This window comes from Cottoperca gobio, chromosome 11, assembly GCF_900634415.1.
Source record: "Cottoperca gobio chromosome 11, fCotGob3.1, whole genome shotgun sequence".
Classification (NCBI taxonomy): Eukaryota; Metazoa; Chordata; class Actinopteri; order Perciformes; family Bovichtidae; genus Cottoperca; species Cottoperca gobio.
The window spans coordinates 17,550,281-17,570,535 of NC_041365.1; the positions used below are offsets into that span (position 1 = coordinate 17,550,281).

General features: G+C 40.2%; 1 protein-coding gene across 2 annotated transcripts in view; it reads right to left on the minus strand.

Moving 5' to 3' along the window:
* Positions 1 to 16,727, minus strand: part of enpp2l (ectonucleotide pyrophosphatase/phosphodiesterase 2-like) — a 35,784-nt gene extending 19,057 nt beyond the window's left edge. Inside the window, exons 1-14 of one of the 2 annotated variants that reach the window (XM_029442638.1) lie at positions 16,524 to 16,727; positions 11,697 to 11,802; positions 10,678 to 10,827; positions 8,289 to 8,414; positions 8,131 to 8,191; positions 7,717 to 7,814; positions 6,477 to 6,556; positions 6,220 to 6,339; positions 4,586 to 4,641; positions 3,361 to 3,426; positions 1,439 to 1,511; positions 1,214 to 1,322; positions 200 to 325; positions 74 to 105 (exon numbers count right to left, since the gene is read on the minus strand). In XM_029442638.1, coding sequence (XP_029298498.1) covers positions 74 to 105; positions 200 to 325; positions 1,214 to 1,322; positions 1,439 to 1,511; positions 3,361 to 3,426; positions 4,586 to 4,641; positions 6,220 to 6,339; positions 6,477 to 6,556; positions 7,717 to 7,814; positions 8,131 to 8,191; positions 8,289 to 8,414; positions 10,678 to 10,827; positions 11,697 to 11,802; positions 16,524 to 16,574 — 1,254 coding nt within the window. In that variant the 5' untranslated portion in view covers positions 16,575 to 16,727. The remainder of the gene's footprint in view (positions 1 to 73; positions 106 to 199; positions 326 to 1,213; positions 1,323 to 1,438; positions 1,512 to 3,360; positions 3,427 to 4,585; positions 4,642 to 6,219; positions 6,340 to 6,476; positions 6,557 to 7,716; positions 7,815 to 8,130; positions 8,192 to 8,288; positions 8,415 to 10,677; positions 10,828 to 11,696; positions 11,803 to 16,523) is intronic. The other variant, XM_029442639.1, reaches the window with a different exon arrangement.
* Positions 16,728 to 20,255: the final 3,528 nt, after the last annotated feature.

The window sequence follows — 20,255 nt, forward strand, 5'->3', positions numbered from 1 at the left end:
TTAGGTAATGACATTAAAAGGAGTTTGCTTCATGTCTGTGTTGTGACTGTGGGTGCGTTCTTGTAGTACTTACAGTGAGGTTTGCAACCACAACCTTTGGGTCATCTGGAAAATAAAAAAGCATGTTAAAATGAAGCCTGTATTACTTTAAAAAAAATATGATCCAGTCTCGTGTTGAAACCAGTCACTTTCTTCTTACATGTGATGGATTTGGGGTCGCGGGGTCGTATTCTGCCCAGCGAGCCAGGAATCAGCTGGATCTCGTCTATGTTGAGCGGATAACTGCTTAGAAACTCAGTCCGGTTACAGTGGGCTTCCTCCATACCTGAGAGGCAGAGAACACGGCCATGCATTCTGTAATTATTATCAAAAGGTTCAGTTCACCCAAAAGTAACAAGTTCTTTTCTCTGCTCATATTGATAAAGTTGATTTTATGTGCAAACATTTTGACATATCTGCCTCTGAAAGGTGAGCTGTTTCTAAAAGTACACTGGAGGTGAAAGAGACTTTGTGCTCTTCAGAGCCTTTTCAGAAATAATGTCTTAGTTACTGTGAAGATGTGCGGGCCTCACTGTCAACAGGACAAAAGTACTTTTTCATTTGTAGAAAGTAGTTCCAGTAAAAATGGTTCACTGAACTCTGTGGATTGGAGTTCTGTGCGGGCCTGAAAGTGAGACTCTGACCCTAGTTTGAAAACTATTTTCTTATTATTACAACCTGTATTTAAACAGGGGAGGACACTGAAAGCAAGTTGTCTTTTACAAGGACGCCCTGAAGCACAAAGGTTATATTCATCAACAAATATACAACCAACAGGCCAAGGACGTCAACATAAGAGACAACATCAATTCAAAGCCTAAGTACAGTCAATATCATTGTATATGGTTTAACTAACACTATGATGTATTTGTTCTTTTTTGGGGGTTTATCTGTATCAATTGTTTTTTACTTTGGAAGTGGTGGTGATGGCCTAGTCCTGGTGGTCTAGTGGTACGGCTTCCAAATACAATACCAGATGGTAGTGAGTTCAATACCAGGCTGCCACCATTGTGCCCCTGAGCAAGGTACTTAACCCTGAGTTGCTCCAGGGAGACTGTCCCTGTAGTTAGTTCACTGTAAGTCGCTCTGGATAAGAGTATCTGATAAATGACCTGTAATGTAAGTCATCATTTTACTTATTAAGTCACCATTAAATAAATAACGGTTGTCTTACCGTGGTCTCCTACGATGATGACGTTGACGCAGCGATGCAGGTTCATCTGCTTCAGACCGTTCATCAGGTGTCCAATGATGTTATCGATCTCCCTCAGAGGGTTATCCAGCTGTAGACAGGGTTTTTAAAAAGAACAGATTTATATTTAATTTAATTATGTAATGAAGCATGCCTCACACTGTCAGCAGCCTCACGGTCACTCTTCCACCCTCAGGAGTCACTCACCTCACTGCTGAGCGGTCCCAGCCGGTGTCCGAAGGTATCGGGCTGCTCCGAGTGGACGGCGTAAACGTACGGCCTGAAGAGACACAACACAGACTATTTATTCATCAAATGAGGGCATTTTGAGGTCACCATCAATGAGTAAACAAAACAGACCCTTAGCTGAGTTTGTTGTTTCTGGCAGTCGAGCATCTCACCTCGACTCACACTGAACTGGGACTTCTTTCACTGCACTATAAAAACACTTATCAGCTTGTGACCCCTTCACTGAACCAGCATCTGCTCAACGTAAAAAACAATCTTCATCTCCAAGAGACTCTTACCAACTCACCAACACACTAAATATAAAACACTCATCAGCACTTCTTATAGAAACCCAGCTAAGTTTACAATATTCTTTGACATACATCCATCCATGTATGTATGTATGTAAGCATCCATCCATCGTCTACCGCTTATCCGGGATCGGGTCGCGGGGGCAGCAGCTCCAGTAAGGAACCCCAATCTTCCCTTCTCCGGGCCACATCCTCCAGCTCCGACTGGGGGATCCCGAGGCGTTCCCAGGCCAGTGAGGAGATATAATCTCTCCACCGAGTCCTGGGTCTTCCCCGGGGTCTCCTCCCAGCTGGACGTGCCTGGAACACCTCCCTAGGGAGGCGCCCAGGTGGCATCCTTACTAGATGCCCGAACCACCTCAACTGGCTCCTTTCAACGTAAAGGAGCAGCGGCTCTACTCCGAGTCTCTCACGGATGGCTGAGCTTCTCACCCTATCTCTAAGGGAGACGCCAGCCACCCGTCTGAGAAAACCCATTTCGGCCGCTTGTACCCGTGATCTCGTTCTTTCGGTCATTTGACATACATTAGAAGTTATATTATATTTTAAACTATATGCATGAGAACTACCTCGTTGTAAATGACAGAATTATATGTGTAAAGTATACATATATGCAAGTAAAACTTGCATAAGACCCTAACCAGTTCAAGCAGCTGCACACACATCCTGAACAGGCACAAACAAAACAGTCACAGTGGATTTATGAGCATTAGGAGTGTTTGAGTTTGGTGGAAAGGAGCCTCGAACCTGAGAGTTTAATAAGTTCTCAGCAATAAAAGGAAAGTTTAAACGACATCTAGAATGTTAGCATGTGTGTTACAGTAAAAGGAAATTAAATGTTTTCATAATGAGCCTTTATCATAGTTTTCCTATTCCTATCAGTGGTAACATTTTATTCACCAACTTCATATCTGTATGACACAGCAAATAATATAGGGGTCATATTTTATCCCTATATTTTAGTTCTGCACTATTTTATGTCTTAGATTCTAAATATTAGGTTTTTTCCTTTTTATATATATGTAATGAGCATTGTTTGAAGGACCCTGAGATTTGAGAACTTCATTGTCAAAAATTGCTTCTCTGTAGCTGTAAAACGAGGCAATGGTCACATACAGTATCAGTGTTAGTAACTAGAGAGGTTTAAAAGTTCAATTCTATTTGGAAGAGAAAACAAAGATGTATCATTATTACACAAACGCCCTTCTATGATCCTTAATTGAGTCCTGGTTCAACTTAAAAACAAGAACTATAACAGTAATATACCAGTCAATGGTCACAATGATATTCTGTACCTTTCTCACAGCAGACATTCTAACTTGTCAAAACAACTTAAAACATTAACAACAGCTGCATTCAATTTAGGTTGTTCATAGTGTGTTGGCTTGACTTATTGGGACATTTCATTGGAACTGAGCCAACATTGATGTTATCAGTTCCAACTGAACTATTTCTGCTACTGGAAGTCAAAGTTTGTTCCATGAGAAAAGCCCAGTGTTACAATACCCCGATGAAAAATAATTGGATTTGTTGAAGTACATTCATGTCTAAAACAAAATCCTGAGGGAAATCCCAAGAATAAAGCCGTACCTCTCATCATCAGGCAGATGCAGCCAGTGTAGGATGGTCAAAATCCTCCTCTCCAGAGGAATCACCCTGGAAACCAAACATGGTGATTGATGATTAAGAAATAGGAGGCCAAGTTAAAGAAAAAGAAACAATACACACTGACAGATCCCTCACAGGATCTTGATGCCTGACTTATTGGGTATAAAGACTAAGCTGTCTTTATAAACAACGGAAAAAGTGGAGCTCATCTGTCTTAACAAATGTCTGTGAGCAACATGTCCTCTCACAAACACATTTTGAGCAATAAATCAAAGCCTAATTACAATTAATATCAATAATAATAATAATAATAATTATTAGAATATTATATTTATAATAATATATATATAATTATAATAATAATATTATTCACAAAAATCTGTTCTGATTTTTACCACTTTCCTTCAACATTTGTTTATTGATTCAAATCATTTTTACACAGTGCCTCAACACGCTCGTGTTTGAGTGGTCAATGGCTTCTGTTGTGTTGAGTGTGTGGGGGTATTGTCCTGTGTCTGAGTGTGTTTGGAGCCATTGTCAGTCAGTCTCAGGATGTTGCCCTTGTGAGCATTATGTCATGGACATGCAAATATTTCTAAAACAAATCTGTCTGTGTGTGAAGTAAAGAGAAAAGCGACTTTAAATGTTAACCGATAAAAAGCGAAGATACATTTTGGAAAAATTGATTTTATAGTGTTAATCCTTCGGTATCTCACGATTTGATTTTTATTCTTGGGGTCACGATTCGATTAAAATCGATTACTAATTCAAAATGGATTCAGTATAGTGTAAGAATATTAACAAATTTAAGTTAACATTTTTTTAAATCTTACCGGTTACATAAATAAAATTAGTATGATTAGGCTAGCTGCCTTTTTTAGAAAATTGAAGATTTCCACAGAAACATTATACACAAAATAACACTTAAACTGTGTTTAACAAATCGCACAATTTTGCTTGACACAGCTTTGAATCAACTTAAAACATTTTTTGGACCACAATAAGCAGCCATATTGTAGACTCCTGATTGTAAGTTAAAGATTCCACCAATATCACAATAGAACAGGATCTAAGATGACAACTGCAGTGACTTAAAATAATATATTATGTAGTAGACCTACTGTATAGCCTAGTATAAATTCAACTTTTAGAATATATGTTGACCAAACACCGGCCTTGAAAAATATTCCAGTACTAACTTAAGTACCAAGGCCAGAAGAAAGTGCCTGCTTTCACTCCTTGTTCCTCTGCTGTGATCCAGATCTGTAAAACAGAAGATATAGGAGGTTTTCAGAAATAAAATGTTCCTCTTATTCTGTGTGATATGTTAGCATACTACTTAAGGTTACAAATTCTACAGTGCAATGCTTAACCTCGCTTCTGAGATCATACTGTTGTGTCTCAATTCCATACTACTAGCTAATTGTATACAGTAGGGCAGGCCTATGTGCTGTACTGTATACCTACTGTTCTATTTTCTTGTCCAGTTAGTATACAATAAATCAATGTTCTTTAATGCTTTGCACTGACAGGAAATGATGCATTACAGCTATAATTCTACCCCAGTAGTGGAATGTAACAAAGTACAAAAGTAGTGTGCTTGAGTACAAATTTAGAATAGGCTACTTGGACTTAACTCGAGTATTTCCTTTTCATGCAGCATTTTCTAAGCAGTAAGAGTTAGAATTAGCACAACCTTAAAGGTTCAATGTGTAAGATTTGCCCGAATTAAAAAACATTAAAATAATGAACTAACATTATCAACAGAGTGTGAAGAAGTAACAGTGTTGACGTTAAAGACGTCGCTGTGTTGTGTTGCAGAGATATCTACTGATGTTAGCATGCTAACAGCTAGCTGTGCTCCATCCAGTCTGTAATACCACTTGTTCCTCTAGAGGTGATAGTGAGTCACTGTAGCTGCAATCTGCCTCAGTACAAAGGGAGAAGAAGTACAGCGTAGAGCTGTCGGCAGCCCTGGGAAAACAGCGTAGCTCGAGTTAGCAGTTAGCTTAAGTTTAGCCACAGCACCGGGGAACTGCAGACTCCCTGTTGCTGTCGTTACACAGGTCCAGCAGCCCGCTGTGACTGCATGGCTGGAGCTGGTTCTGGCTGAGCTCAAGTCTCTATTTGAGTCCTTTTACAGTCCAGTTTACAACTAGTGTTTACTAAATGGTAACACATAGTTAGGACAGTGATGAAACCTGGCAACCCCAAAATAGGCCTTTCTCAGAGCAAATATTTAAACTTGTCATAGCAGAAAAAAGTGTTGCTAATAGCACTAACGATGGCTCTGTTCTAATCGAATGCTCCAGGGAGAGTGACAGTGAGCCAGCATTCACAATGTCAGAAACCAGAAATCAATGCAGCTAAATGGAATTCAGCCATCATTCATTTCAATGTTTACACCTGTGCTTTTCCTACAAGTCAAATGTCTTCTGTGAAAAAGGCCTATTTTTAGCAAAGGAGTTTTGAGGAGTGTATCCAGCAGTTGTTAATCAAGAAATAGCTTCAATTCATAGCTAACTGATTTTAAACAATATGTAGGTTACACTTTTAGTGCTTTAATGCTGTACAGGGTTTGTTAAATAACATACTTTTGAAGTTGTTGGAATGCATTTTATTAACTTTTGACAGAGCTATGCTAGCAGTTTCCACTTGCTCAAGGCTCTTTGCTAAGCTAGGCTATAGGCCTTCTGTGTACTAAAAGCTATACAGATATAAAATGTGAAATCAGACTTTCTATCTGACTCAAGGAAAGATGTATCAAGTTTCAGTTGAGTACAGCAGTCTTCTTTCACTATGGTTTATTTAGTCACCAGCTGGTATCTAGAGTTTACTCACTGGCTGTCCCCCCCACCAGCGGTGGTTCAGTTTCTCTCTGGAGCGCAGGCTGAAGGTGGCATTAAACACTGGGTCGTGCATGGTGTTCCCCACAATCCCGTGAGACTCTGGGTACAGACCCTGTAGAGAGATCACACAGAGCGATGTCATTAACTTTAATATTAAATATCAGTATTGCAGGAAAAATCACAACATACTGTAGAATATTTTGAACATGGCTATTGATGTATTTAATGACATTACCCCGGGTCACTTACTGTGGCTAGAGTGTATAAATTTGGGAAGGTCTTTGATGGGTAGACTGGTCGCATGTAGGGTGCTGACGTACCACACTCTCCTAAGAGGAAACAGTAGTTTTTTCAGTATTAAACTTTGTGAAACATATTTTAAGCACTAAATCAAAATGGGCAATTGATGACAGAGCAGAGTGGAATATAGAATAGAGATAACTAGTGGCACGCTGGGTCCTGGGTTGTCTGTGTAAAATGATGTCATGGCAATCATGAGTGCCATTGTCCTTGTGGCCCACAGATATCAGTATCTGAGTTTGCTGTATTTTGTACACAATTAGTTGTGCTAACTGGACATGTTGTGCTTTTATCAGACTGGGGAGACAGAGGATGATTCCGATGCTGGGACTTAAAGCCAAGGGTGGAGGCGGACATCATTGGGGAATTAGGGGAGATAAAATAGGAGTTTGGTGAGGGAAGGGATGAGGAGTACTTTTTCTTTTATTTGGTCAGTGAATCCTCATAGGTGGTATTTGGCATGTATTGTGGAGGCTTTGGTGTCCCTCATGTTTTAAACTCTCTTCAGAAGGGGGCTGAGGTGACTCTCCTTCAAGGTTTCTGGTGTGTTGTGTTATGTCTTGTTGTTCCTTTGATTCCTCTTGTCTCCTGTGCTTGACAAAAGGAACAGATGGGTGACGCAGGAAGCAAAATAGATTGGGGGTGACTTGTTGAGGCAAATGCTGCACCCGCTTTGAATGTTATCAGCCCATTAAATGGCTGTTATCAGTGATGATCAGCTTCCAATATATGGGTTAGAAGGGACCCAGATCAAGCTTTGCTGCCACCGCGACCTGTAGTCGGAACTCCGCTAAGAGGTGGAGAGCTTTCCACCCGCAAGCAGTGGCTTTTTCCTCTGGCCAAGAGCAGAGCTTTGACGCGCTGCTCTGCCGGTCCCTGCTGGAAACCAACACCAACACCACAAAGCTGGGAAGGGATGCACTGGAGAACCAGAACCAAGTTTTTTCCTAAACCTACATTGTTTCTTTAATGCGGTGTCAAGAGGTTGTGGTCATTTCACTTATTTCTGTGAGATTACGTTGGCTAAGCACAGTGGTTGTTGAGGAGCTCTGCCTAGATGGTTTCATTCCCACACAACTGTACAACATGGACAAGAGCTTCTCTAAGATTCACACAGTCCCACAGATCATGACTACAATCACTACAACTGCATTCAGGAAATAAATTATGAGGCAAAGTCAAGACGTACTGAGTTTATGTATGTTGGGAGTGACAGAGTTGCCCTTCTTCAGGTAGGAGGCTCTGAACCCGTCGACAGACAGCATGATGAGGGGAGGACGGATGAACCTGAGCAAACAAAATGCAAAGACAAAATTCACCGGTAATTGTGGTATTTTAAAATAGAATTAAGGGAATTGTTTTTTTACTTTTCACTGAATCCAGTTGGACTCCTTCTAAATGATACTAAAGGACGTAATTTTGTAACATCGGCCCTCTTTTTCAAGTTTTAAATTCCATATGAATGTTGTAGGTAGTGATTAAATATTAAAGCATTTTCTTCCACCTACTCTTAAATAAAATCAAAACAAAATATGTAAATTACAGCATGTTGGCACACACTTTTATATTTCATTGTTGAGTTTGACGTCAGTTTCAGACTCACCCTGCAGGACATTCAGCTGTCTTGATCTCCTCACAGTCTTCTTGCACCCATGAAGTCTCACCTCACGTAGAAACAACAGCACAAAGTTACCTACTTTAATGTACATTCTTTCTCAATTTGTTATACAATGTTATATAGAGACAAATCATGACAAGTACCTTTGCAGAGTGACTTATAGTTGGAGCAGCAGTCTCCTCTCTCCAGGCAGTCCTGTGAGCAGTGACAGGCGTAGTCGTTATTCCTATCCTCCTCACAGCGATCCTGCGTGCACTCAAAACCTCCCGCTGAGACACAGGAAAGAGGAAAGTTAATTATGTATCACTTTATTACAGTAGCCTCACTACTTTAAAAAAGAGGCTAAAAACCATATGGCAAACATTAAGAATGAATACTCTGAACTGTGAATTACATCTCAGCACTAAGTCTGGAGCAGTTTACCAAGAAGCAAACATTATTAAAAAAAATTGTTGCTCATGACTGTAGAATTCATTTGGAGAGAGTTTTATTATAGTCTTGGAAAATATCTCACTGTTGTTTGCTTAATGTTTTCAAGATGAAATTGCAGTTGCACTCTCTTCCCCCGGCCAAGGTCTAAACTAGCATCAGATGAAAATTGGCATTTTGTCTAACTCCAGGACAGTTGCCCTTTGTTCATGTTTTATCAGCTACAGCAGAAAGTACTTATCATGTTATGTACACTGAGCTTTCTGAGTACTGGAGCTTCTGTAGTTCTTCTGTATAGTATTCCAAACAGGTTTAGTAGTAAAAATCTATCACTCTACTACTAATACTGCTTACTGTTACTGATATTATAAGGATTAACAGCATCGATAAATGTCTAAATATGTTTACAACATATACAAATAAACCTGATACACTGGTGGACATGCTCCTTAATCAACATGTACCATATACTGTATATAAGAAATGCACTTCACCCATTAGAACCAGAAGAGACAGGATGGAGCTACACCCGAATGCTGAACAAGACAATTTTAGGCTAGTTAAATGTTGCAATTAACTTTCGTGAACTGAAAACACACTGAAAGGGTAAAAGTTGTAAGACGAAAACACGGAGAGCACCCACCGTGGTAGCAACCTGTCAATCACAAGGTAGCCCCACCCTAAAGCATACCCTGCTTCATCGTCTATTTTACTCTAAATGGGACCATAGATTACAAAATGAACATCATGCTGTATTGAAGAAGACTTAAAACTAGCGATTGAGAACATAAACTGATCAGGAAAATGTTTAGTGAGGTAATAACTCAAGTGAGAAGTAGGCTCATTTTCTCGTAGACTTCTATAAAATCGGACTTCTTTTTGCTGGATATTAAAAAGAATGGAGGTTTAATGTACTTCTGCTTCAGCGTCACTTTTCAGACCCAGAGGTTGCCACTTGCCATGAGCACACACACTGTTGTTTATTTTGACTCAATACCACATGCACTGTTGCCCCAAAGAATCACTAGATTAGGCTCTGTGAATACAGCAGCTTGTGTTCGGGTCTTCACTCTGCCCTCATCATGTGAGATGTTTTTTCAGTTTATATTTTAAATAACAATGCAAACTTTAAAAATAACAATTTCATTTAGATTTCTTCACAAAAAATAATACAATCTTGAGCTATAGGTCTACCATAATTGTTTTGGTCTCATGCCACATTTCCACCGCATGGTACAGCTCTTCTCACCTCGACTCTACTCGACTCCACTCACTTTTGGTACCTGGTACATAACCTCAGTGTAGGCGGGGTGATCAGCGCTTGAAACCGACTGCCTTTGTCTAAAAATCTGGGTTGAGTGAATGTTTTTAAATGCAATATTAATTGACGTTTACTATTTAAAATGCAGGATGTCCCGTGACATGCTAGTGACGATTCTCTCTGACCAATCAGTGGTCTGCAATGTTTTAACGTCACCTTTTAGTGTCGTATAATCTCGCTTGGAACCTCGAAAGAGGTGGAACAAAAAAGTACCAGGTACTATTCACAAATTTTCCTAATGGAAAACCATAAAAGTGTAAGTCAAGTTAAGTAGAGCCGTACAATGCAGTGGAAACGTTGCTTCAAGGCATCACGACCCGCAAAGCTTTGACAACTCTTATTGGGGGTCAGAACCCCCAGGTTGAGAACCAGTGCACCAGAGGACCAAATATCGATTATTCTGCCTCTGAAAATAGTCCCCAACAATTGTATCCTGACTGAGTAACATTTGCTAAAAACTACTTTAGGAAATGACTGAGCCTTTAGATAAAAAATAAAAAAAACGTATATATATATATAACATATTGTTGGTTTTGATGTTTTCATTGACATTGTTGATGATAAGAAAAGAAAAAGAAAAAGAAAAAGTAACACCAGCGGTATCCTTGAAGATACAAGTAAGTACAACAAAACTTAATCACTTGTTTCTTGGCCAAAGGCCTGGCCCAAGCTGTTTTTGTGATATCCTGCTAGACTACTTAACCAGACAGAAAACACAGCGTCATTGTCGGAGAATAATATGTTAACGGAGGTAAAACCAGTGATTGTGACATCAGACTGACCTGTTTTCAGGCAGTGCTCGTCGAAGTCGGAGCAGCAGCTGTAGTAGGTTTTACACAAATTGTCACATCTGCATCCTGGAGGTTTAGCCTCCTCCAGCTCAAAGCACCTCCCCTTGCAGGAGCCCGCTGAGCTGACCCACTCTGAGAAGACTGGAGGGAGGAGAGGGGTACAGTTAGACACAACTGCTGCAAACATACTCTATTCATCTGCAAAAAACATCTCTTTTTGTGATCCTTAATATGCCTACCTACACCTTCTTTGAAAAGACATATGTTTACATGTTGACATTCATGTATGTCCAGTACACAAAGCAGTCATGCAGGTTAAAGGCTGTTAACTGCAAACAGCACATAGTAACTAGTAACTAGTAGTAACTACCAGCACTCTGCAGGCAGCCTTTAGTTTCAATTTACTTCAATGCACAATGAAACAAACAGAGAGCTCAATAATAGTCTTTTTGTTCTATCAAAGTTTCAGTAGTAACTGTTTTGAAAACTCATTTGTAGCTGATCTTTCAGACCGGGCTGCCAAACAGTAATGTCACATTGTCCTTTTTTCCACATCCATGTTTGCTTTTTGGTATTCTCCTGGATTGCATTTTGTTTTTCATCAGCATAAATCTTCAATGCAATGGTTTTCTGCAGCATACTATTCATTCAGAGCATTGAGCATCCATGTTTGCACCAAAATAGTTCCTGTTTGCAAGTACAACTCCACATAATGATAAAATAACACATTTGACTGTGATGGTTTTAACTCTCTATAGGTTATAGCATGGTGACATTCATAGTGAAATGCACTTAAACCAATGGCTGCCTGGAAAGAAATCTATATAAAAGCGGACTTGTACTGTAAATGCAATAATGTTCAGTGTTCTCATTTTTAGGGCAACCACATACAAACCACCAGTTTGGTGATTTCAAAGATATATAACCAGCTTTTTTTTACTTCATGAAGAATTAAATCAAAGCCTACATAAGCAGATTTGGGCTGAATAAGACCCGAAGGCTGTTCTCACCTTTAGTGTGAGGTGGTGGGTTGTCTCCTCCCTCTGCAGGTCTACTGGCTTGAAAAACATAAGCTCTGCTGACATCAGTGCCCCACAGACAGAACACAACCACTACCTGCAGAAAATCCACACATTAGAAAAACGTAATAAATGATTATGTAATGACTCTATTATTTTTCATATTATACATTCAATATTTCAACATTTCAGTATTTTACATCATTTTAATGTATTCAAGAAATCAAATGTCATGATTTAACCCTGTCTGAATTGTTCATCCACAAATCCTTTATATGGTGGTCATCACAGGTAACTAATATTGCATCCCCACATACATATACTTACTAATAACACACACACACACACACACACACACACACACACACACACACACACACACACAGACACACACACAGACACACACACACACACACACACACACACACACACACACACACACACACACACACACACATTCTTATTAATGGCAAAATGTAATTTAGGTCAATGTCAGGCTCAGCAGCAGCTCTGGGGCAAGTACAGCCTTCAGGGACACTTAATGAGGATGTTTGCCAAAAGAGTGTCTGGAAAGATGGTCAATGTGCTACCTTGCTGCCTTAGCTATGAGTTTGTTTTATTCTCCTCTGAGACACATTAATGCTCACATCTCACCAAAGGGGTCAGAGGTCAACGGGCAGCCCAGAATGGCGACCGTGGAGAAGTAATGTTGTGTGATGCCACTCCTTCTATATCTCAGAGAGAAGAGCACTAACAAACTACAGATAAACGTTAGCACGATGTGCTGCACAGTGTTGATTAGGATCGTCACAGAAGCATCAGAGGGCTTGTACCATGTAAACTGTTCTACAGGGCCTTAAGCACAGGTGCTTAAGGCCCTGTCACACATATCCGTATGGCAGAAACGTATGCTGGCATATACGAAATATCGGCAATACGTTAATATAAATTAAGGGTAAGTTGTGATCGTTCGAAGGACGCAGACGATACGCCGAACACGCCAGACATACGGCCCTGTCACACAGTTCCGTATGGCAGAAACATGCCGGCGTATATGAAAAGTAGCTCCAAATGTGTCAGAGTCCAAATACGTCCAACTTTTCCACAGCGGTGTTGTAGCTGACGTATACATAACGAATACATAACTAATTATTATACGTATGTCAAACCTATTGATATCTTATCACTTACCTATTTAAAACATATCAGAGCATCTGGCCAACGGAGCTGGAAAAGTGCCATTTGGTTCACGTCATGCTGATGCTGGAGAACGGCTAGAATGTATTCTTGTCGCAGCCTCTCAGCATCCTCCATGCTCTCTGATGCTGGGTTGATGTATTCATCAAGACGTGCTGTGAAGAAGTGAGGATGAGCTACTCACAGGGACCCTATATACTATATTCAAACCCCAATAAGCTCCCAAAACGCTAGCTGAACGCTAGCTGTACTGTAGAAACACGTTTAATAAGTTACTCCGTCGTCAGGCATAATCTTAACATAGGGTAGGAATAGGTTATCCACTCGTTATCAATAAATTGGCTGTAGGGTTTACCGTCAGCCGACGTATCCTATATCTAACGTACCTCTAACGTATTTACGTACTATATTTACGTAGGTAAGTATTGACGTACGTATTCCGTATTCACCTATGTCTAACGTAACGTAACTTATGTGTAACGTCTGCATAACTTGAAGACACACGTTGGGTACGTCCGGTCATTTTGAACATGCTCAAAACATCAGCGTTCAACAACGCACCCCAGCGTAACATCGTGTTGCCGATATTTTGTATACGCCATGTTTTTGTATACGTTATGCATTCGTTGGGCATTCGTCTGATACGTTTTGTATAAGTAAGTGATACTCTATCAATAGGTTAGATATGCGTATCTGTATATGTTCACTTTTCCGATCCGATCCGATGAAAAGTTGGACGTATTTGGACTCTGGCAAATTTTCATATGCGCCGGCATACGTTTCTGCCATACGGATATGTGTGACAGGGCCTTTAGCTCTGAAACATGAGCACATATAGGCTACTGTATCATGAGAATTGCTTTTTGTCGGAGAAGACCTTTCTTGGTAATAATGAAATAAAGCAGCGAAGCGAAGTAAGAGCCTCATCCACTGACTTTTCTAACAAGAATCTTCAAAGTTAGAGATGTATAAGAATAGAAAAGACAGATGATAAGTCAACAGTTCACCAACAACCTGCTGCAGGTGTGCTCACACTAATTCAGTCAGGGTTTGTCCAAGGTTAACTTGTACAACTAGGGTGAAGCTAGGGTGGGGGGGAGCATGCAAAGGTCTATGGCAATAATGCTACATTGTGAACAACAAATCCATGTTGGAGCAAGAGGAGAGCTAACGTTAGCTGTTAGCAGCACAGCCCTGCTTGGCTAGATAACAGAGCCAACAGCTAGCAGTAATGGAGGCTCCATTATAATGCGTTCAAACTCTATTCAGTAAAAATGAGTATAGGGCGAAGGTAAATTATAACGTTATCATGTGTTCAAATGTAATCTTGTAAAAATGTAGTTTTTGTCAAGAAACTTGACTACTTATGCCAAGATTTTTTTTTTATCAAAGCAAAAATCTAAATAGAAATACAACAATGTATTTCCTAATTCCTAATAAAACATTTGAGTTGTGTGTTTTTATGAAAATAGCCACTATAGATGACAATAACAAAAAACAAACAAACAAAATGTAATCTTTAGAATATTTGACGGTTCACACTGCCTTCAGGACAGAAATATTTTTTTTCGGGACGGTGGGTGGTGAAGAAATTAAGGATGGAGCCTTGGATGAGGGGCCTGATTTTGAAAATTGTGTCCCCCTGTCCATAATTCCTTACCACAACTTATAATTATCTTTCTGTCCAAGTTCAATGTCTTGTTTTTGTCTTATGTAACAGTTCCAAACCCAAAGATGTTCAATTTACACAATACAAAGGTAGGAAATCTTGACATTTCAGAAGCCTTAACCCGAAAATGTTTAACATTTCTGCTTGAAAAATGTCAGAAAAAGATTAATCCATTGGCAAAATAGTTGTACTGTTCAATATCTATTTGATGAATCATTTCAGCCCAAACATTCAGTAGGACACATTCATGCCCATTTCTCTGAGAGTTTCCCAACGGCATTCTGGGACATCACATACTTGAATAGAAGTAGCTGTTTAAGGGAAAGCAATAACCAACAGAAATGTGTTTGCCGTTACAGCTCAGATTTGAATTGAAACGATACAGATGTTTGCTGGTTGTTCACTTTATGAAAAACTGTCCAGGACCCCTGGAGGTTATTAAAAGACATCGTTAGGGTCTGCCACAAGCCTCCCAGTGAATAAATTCCACATGTTGACATTTTGTTGGTAGTGTTAAAGCAATACAAGAGCAAACATAAGGATTAGTGAAAATTAGGACAGTTTCACCCTTTTCCTAAAGTCAGGAGAGTTTTTTAAAGATTTTTGGGAAGTTAGGATGCTTATGTTATACACTTTGTCTATAAATTAATTCAAATTAAATCATGTGGTCTCATAGATATATTTGATTATAGATTAAATTAACACTGCACTAGGTCCCAAGACTATTTAGTCCTCAAAAATCATCATGTTGATACTGAGATTGGTAAACTGGCTCTTAAATACTATGCTCCACACAAGTGGAACAATCTGCAGAAGCTTATGAAATTAAACATGGTAATCCATTTTAATTAATATAAATCCCTTTTAACATAGAGCATGATGAATGCATGTGTTTTATATGAACTGATGTTGACGTCCTTGGCCTGTTGGTTGTATAATTTGTTGATGTATGTAACATTTGTGTGCTTCTATTGTTTATATGTACTGTAATCAGGGTGTCCTTGTAAAAGACAACTTGCTCTCAATAGTCTTCACTTATAATAATAATATTGAACACAAGCTAATCTGGGAACCAGTGCTCTAAACATCTCCGTTACAAAGAGTCTAACCTGAGCACGACTTTGTGAGATGTGAAGCACTTTCTGCTTGAATTTGACCCTCGACTCAGTAAGACTCAGTGGCCAGGACACTGCATGTATACTGCAATCCTATTATCCCTTCCCATTGTACATTTTAGAAAACCATAATTATGGCAATACCTGTAGTATCTACAGACAAATGATAGAAAAAAAATATGAATTACATATGAAGTTATTATTTTGAGCATTATTGGGACATTAAACATATTGACCTGATTCATTAGAAATGACCTTCTCAGGTCTTCCAAATAATGCAACAGTCGCTGATGATGATGATGATGATGATGATGATGATGACGATGATGATGATGATGATGATGATATCAAACCCACGCCTTGACACACAGGCAATAGGACAGTACATAGTGTAACCATTAACCAACCAACTCTACCACCCCCAGGTAAACACATCTGTGTGACTGTTGAAAATGAGCGGGTTCTGGCAATCCATCATCGTCATCATCACGATCACGATCACGATCATCATCATCATCATCATCATCATCATCATACATCGTGTCCCAGTGACAGACAGACCAGCAGCAGCCACTCACAGCTGCTCATAATTCATATTTCTGCTCAGTTATGTAATTTCTTCTCTCTCGATGTAAAGATTAATTTTAAAGCTTGCATTGCTGTGAGGCAAAGTACAGCTCTCTAACTCACAGGTCGATACACCAGTTCTGCAAGAGTACAAGCTTTTTTTTTCTTTGTTCGGGGGAGGGGGGAGAGCTGGGAAACACTTCAGTCGTCCAAATGAAAGCTAAAACAAAGCGACATGGACATCAAACAACACAACTGTCACATTCTTACCGTACCAAATTTTCCAATAGCATGTTCCAAACAGTTATCCACTTTTGGCATTCCCCCTAAAAAAATGAAAGCTCAGAAAATGTGTCCAACGTCCGGGAGAAGCTCCTCTGTGCGCCTCTGCAGATCGATGGAGCAGAGCGTAGGGGTCCAACTCTCTCTCTCTCTCTCTCTCTCTCTCTCCCCCTCTCTCTCTCTCTCTTTCTCTCTCCCCCCCCCCCCCCCCCCTCTCTCTCTCTCTCTCTCTCTCACCCTCCCGTTGTTTGCCTTTGCTTTGCCTCTGCCTCTCTCGGTCATGGGCCAATAAGCATGAAGTAATGGTGACAGCTGCGCTCTGGTACAAGAGTGCGTCTGGTCGGGGTGACGCTCCGGAGTCTGAACTGAACTCAGAGAGAGAGAGAGAGAGAGAGAGAGAGAGAGAGAGAGAGAGAGAGAGAGAGAGGCACCCTGAGAGAGAAGAGGGACTGTAGTTTTCAGTCCGATTTAAAGGAATATGGTTACTGTCCTTTTGAGGAAACTTAGTAACTACTTAGTAACTACTGACAACATAGACACTAAAATTCTCCAAATGTCCCTGGCTGATGCGGTGGTTCATGCTTCGCTTCTGCGTTTCCTAACGTCTTTGCAACAACACACAATGACTGTAAACTGACTTTTTTAAACCACTTGTCTGTAGGATTCCTCCTCTGGGCACCATGATTGTCTGTACAAAATGTCATGGTCCAAAGTGTGGACATCAGTCATCAAGCCAATTTTAAACAAACTCTTTCAATGTCGCTAAACAAAGGTGAATTAAGTGTGTTTCCCTCAACTGGTTTGGAGCAGTTTAACTAAAGTTAGCTGTATAGGCTACTCTTTATGCATGGATTTAATCTGCCAATATACAGAGAAGAAGAAGTAAAGCCGGACACACAACAAGTCGCCTTAGTCATCCAACCAATCTACAGGAGATAATGGAGAGAGGTCTTCAGGAATTTGTTCTTCAGCCAGTATTGGCCATGTTCCATGCTGTTCAGAGATAACAACAAATGAATACAATTATTTTAATTCACAGGAATATATTAGTCATGTGAGTTAAATGTTCGCTACTTTTCCACATCCCATTAAGCGTATGAACCAATTTTTGACAAATGCAAAAACCACCTTAAGTCAGGGTTAAAGTTGTAATGCCGTTTACAAACAACCTTTCTAATTTGATGAAAAATGCACATGAAAATATATTTATGGAAATATAGCTATTGCCATCCCTAGAGCCATGACGCTAGCATTGCTAACATTTGCAACTGTTTCAGAGGGAGGAAAAAAATGAGCCAAACTGACAGACACTAAACAATGAACAACACAGTGATAGCTGACTTTGTCTTTGTGAGGCAAGGACGTAATCCTGTCAAAGCCATTGGCTGTTGGTTTCTCTAAAAAACACAGAAAACACAGCCGAAACACACCAGAGCAGCAGCAAAGTGCGGCCTTCGGAGAGCTGCGGTGCAATGTCTATGTAAAGATGCATAAGATTCACTGTATAGCTCGTTATTAAAGACCTTTGCTGTGTACTGAAGTGGAATCATGAATTACTTTTGATAATTTTAACTTTTGAGACACACAAGTATGTTCACATATCAACAGAGGGGTCAGAGGTCAGGTGCAGCAGGTCGAAGTTAAGTGTCATCACACGGATACATTTAGCTCCAGTTCTTTTGAAATTGTTCATTATGGAAACATTATGCTTCTGCTATAACATAAAGTGAGCTGGACGAAGCTCGACGAACGTTCGTCTTTTGACATCCTCATAAATGTGTTCCCTTTGAGAAACCTGTAGAAAGACCGAGTGAACTACTCAGGGCAGAGACTGTGACTTGTGTTTACTACGTGTTTGACAGAAAGATATGGAACGTACGAAGAACCCGGTGAAGCACATAATGTCAGTCGGGCCCCAGATCACTAAATGCAACTCGTTCCTTGTGTGAGGTGATACAAAACCTGAAAGATACCTGAGGCCTGTGGTGAGCTAACAGTGAGCTGAGCTGTGACAGAGACATGTGAACATCTCACTGTTTTCCTTTGTCAACAATGAGACAAAGACGCCTCGCTGTGCAGAGAGCTCTCCTGTTGAAAGCTGTCTCTGCACTCCCACTCTGCAGCACATAAATACCTCTGCTAGAGCTCTCTGCGAGACAGGTATCAGCCTTCAGCAGATGTTTGTCTGCTCTGTGATTTTGGATGAATACCACAGAAAGCCACAGCCTTACGCTTCTTTTCACAGCGCTGCTATCTAAACACATCAGGGCTTTTGAAAGGCTCTGCTCTCACTGACAAGCCTGCACTCTTCCGGGAACATGTTGTTCATCGGGGGGAACAAATCTCCAGGCTTTGAAAGTGATCTGTACATCCACCACCTCAGGGGAAACATCCTCATCTTACAAAGACCACACACATACATAAACATTCACATATGCACATGCACGCACACACGCAGAGGAAGAGGCTGCATACAAAGGTATTCATAGATATGAGCACAAAATACACTTTGAGAGATTTGAAATGATGAAGCCTCATCCACAGTTCTTAGACCTGTTGAACTGGGTGTGTGTGTGTGTGTGTGTGTGTGTGTGTGTGTGTGTGTGTGTGTGTGTGTGTGTGTGTGTGTGTGTGTGTGTGGATGAAAAAGCACAAACACACACTGCCCCTGGCACAGATTACCTTCCATAAGCCACACAACTATCTGATCGGCCGACGTGTCCTCCATCACCTGAGGCCATGCTTAGCTGGCTGATCCTGGTGCAGCTTGAGTTTCAGCGCACCTGGACTCTGCTTCCATGTGGGTCAAACTATGAGCAGGATGTGGACAGGTACGGTCCAGCGGGCATTTTGATTAAGAATATTATGCTCTTGCAACATGTGTTTTGGTATACATTTGCAAGTTTGTATTCTGAGTTATGTGCATGGTACCATGAATTATTTTAGTCTTTTATCAGAATTAAGAACTTTTCATTTGATTTTAGTATTTCTTCTAAACATGGTTATTTAATGCACCACTTAAAATAAACACTCTACATATACACAAAGCATTATTCTTTATTATAAGGAAAGTACTTTACAAACATGTTTGTATGAGGATTACCTTTTTTATCTTTGTACTTTTAGGAGGAATTATCAAATTCTATGTCCAGCTCATTACAGGTGGGTCACATGTGTTGCTTTGTTCACACTCTATCATGACGTCTATCATGATGATGTAATGTGATCCCGCATCAATGCACCAACACTGAGGACATTCAGGCTTCAGAGCCCGGGGTCGAGCTTACGCAGACATTAAGCTGCTGACGGCCTCAGTCAGTCACCTCCAGACACCACAGCTGCTCAGTTTTAGTAAAAGTTGGGAAGGGGAGAATCCTGTAGCAGCCTGCAGGTGGAAACAATATCTCTACTTTTTTGTGTGGGTACAAACAAGTTTTCCTGACTGTAGATGTATTGGTTTAAAGTATAATCTTTATCCAGTGTGTCTGCAATTGAAGTTCTCCAGACCTTCATAATATGAAACAGGGATTGGACTATATGAGCTGACTGAAGAGATTGTTTAGCACACAAATAAACTAATATTTAACACTGAATCATCAAGCTGAACTAAATGTGCCGACTCATCAGTGTCATTGGCAAATCACAAACGCTTTGCATTGACGCTTCCCTCCCTAGTGACGGAAAGCTCCACTGTCAGCTCACCGTACTGTACGTTACGTA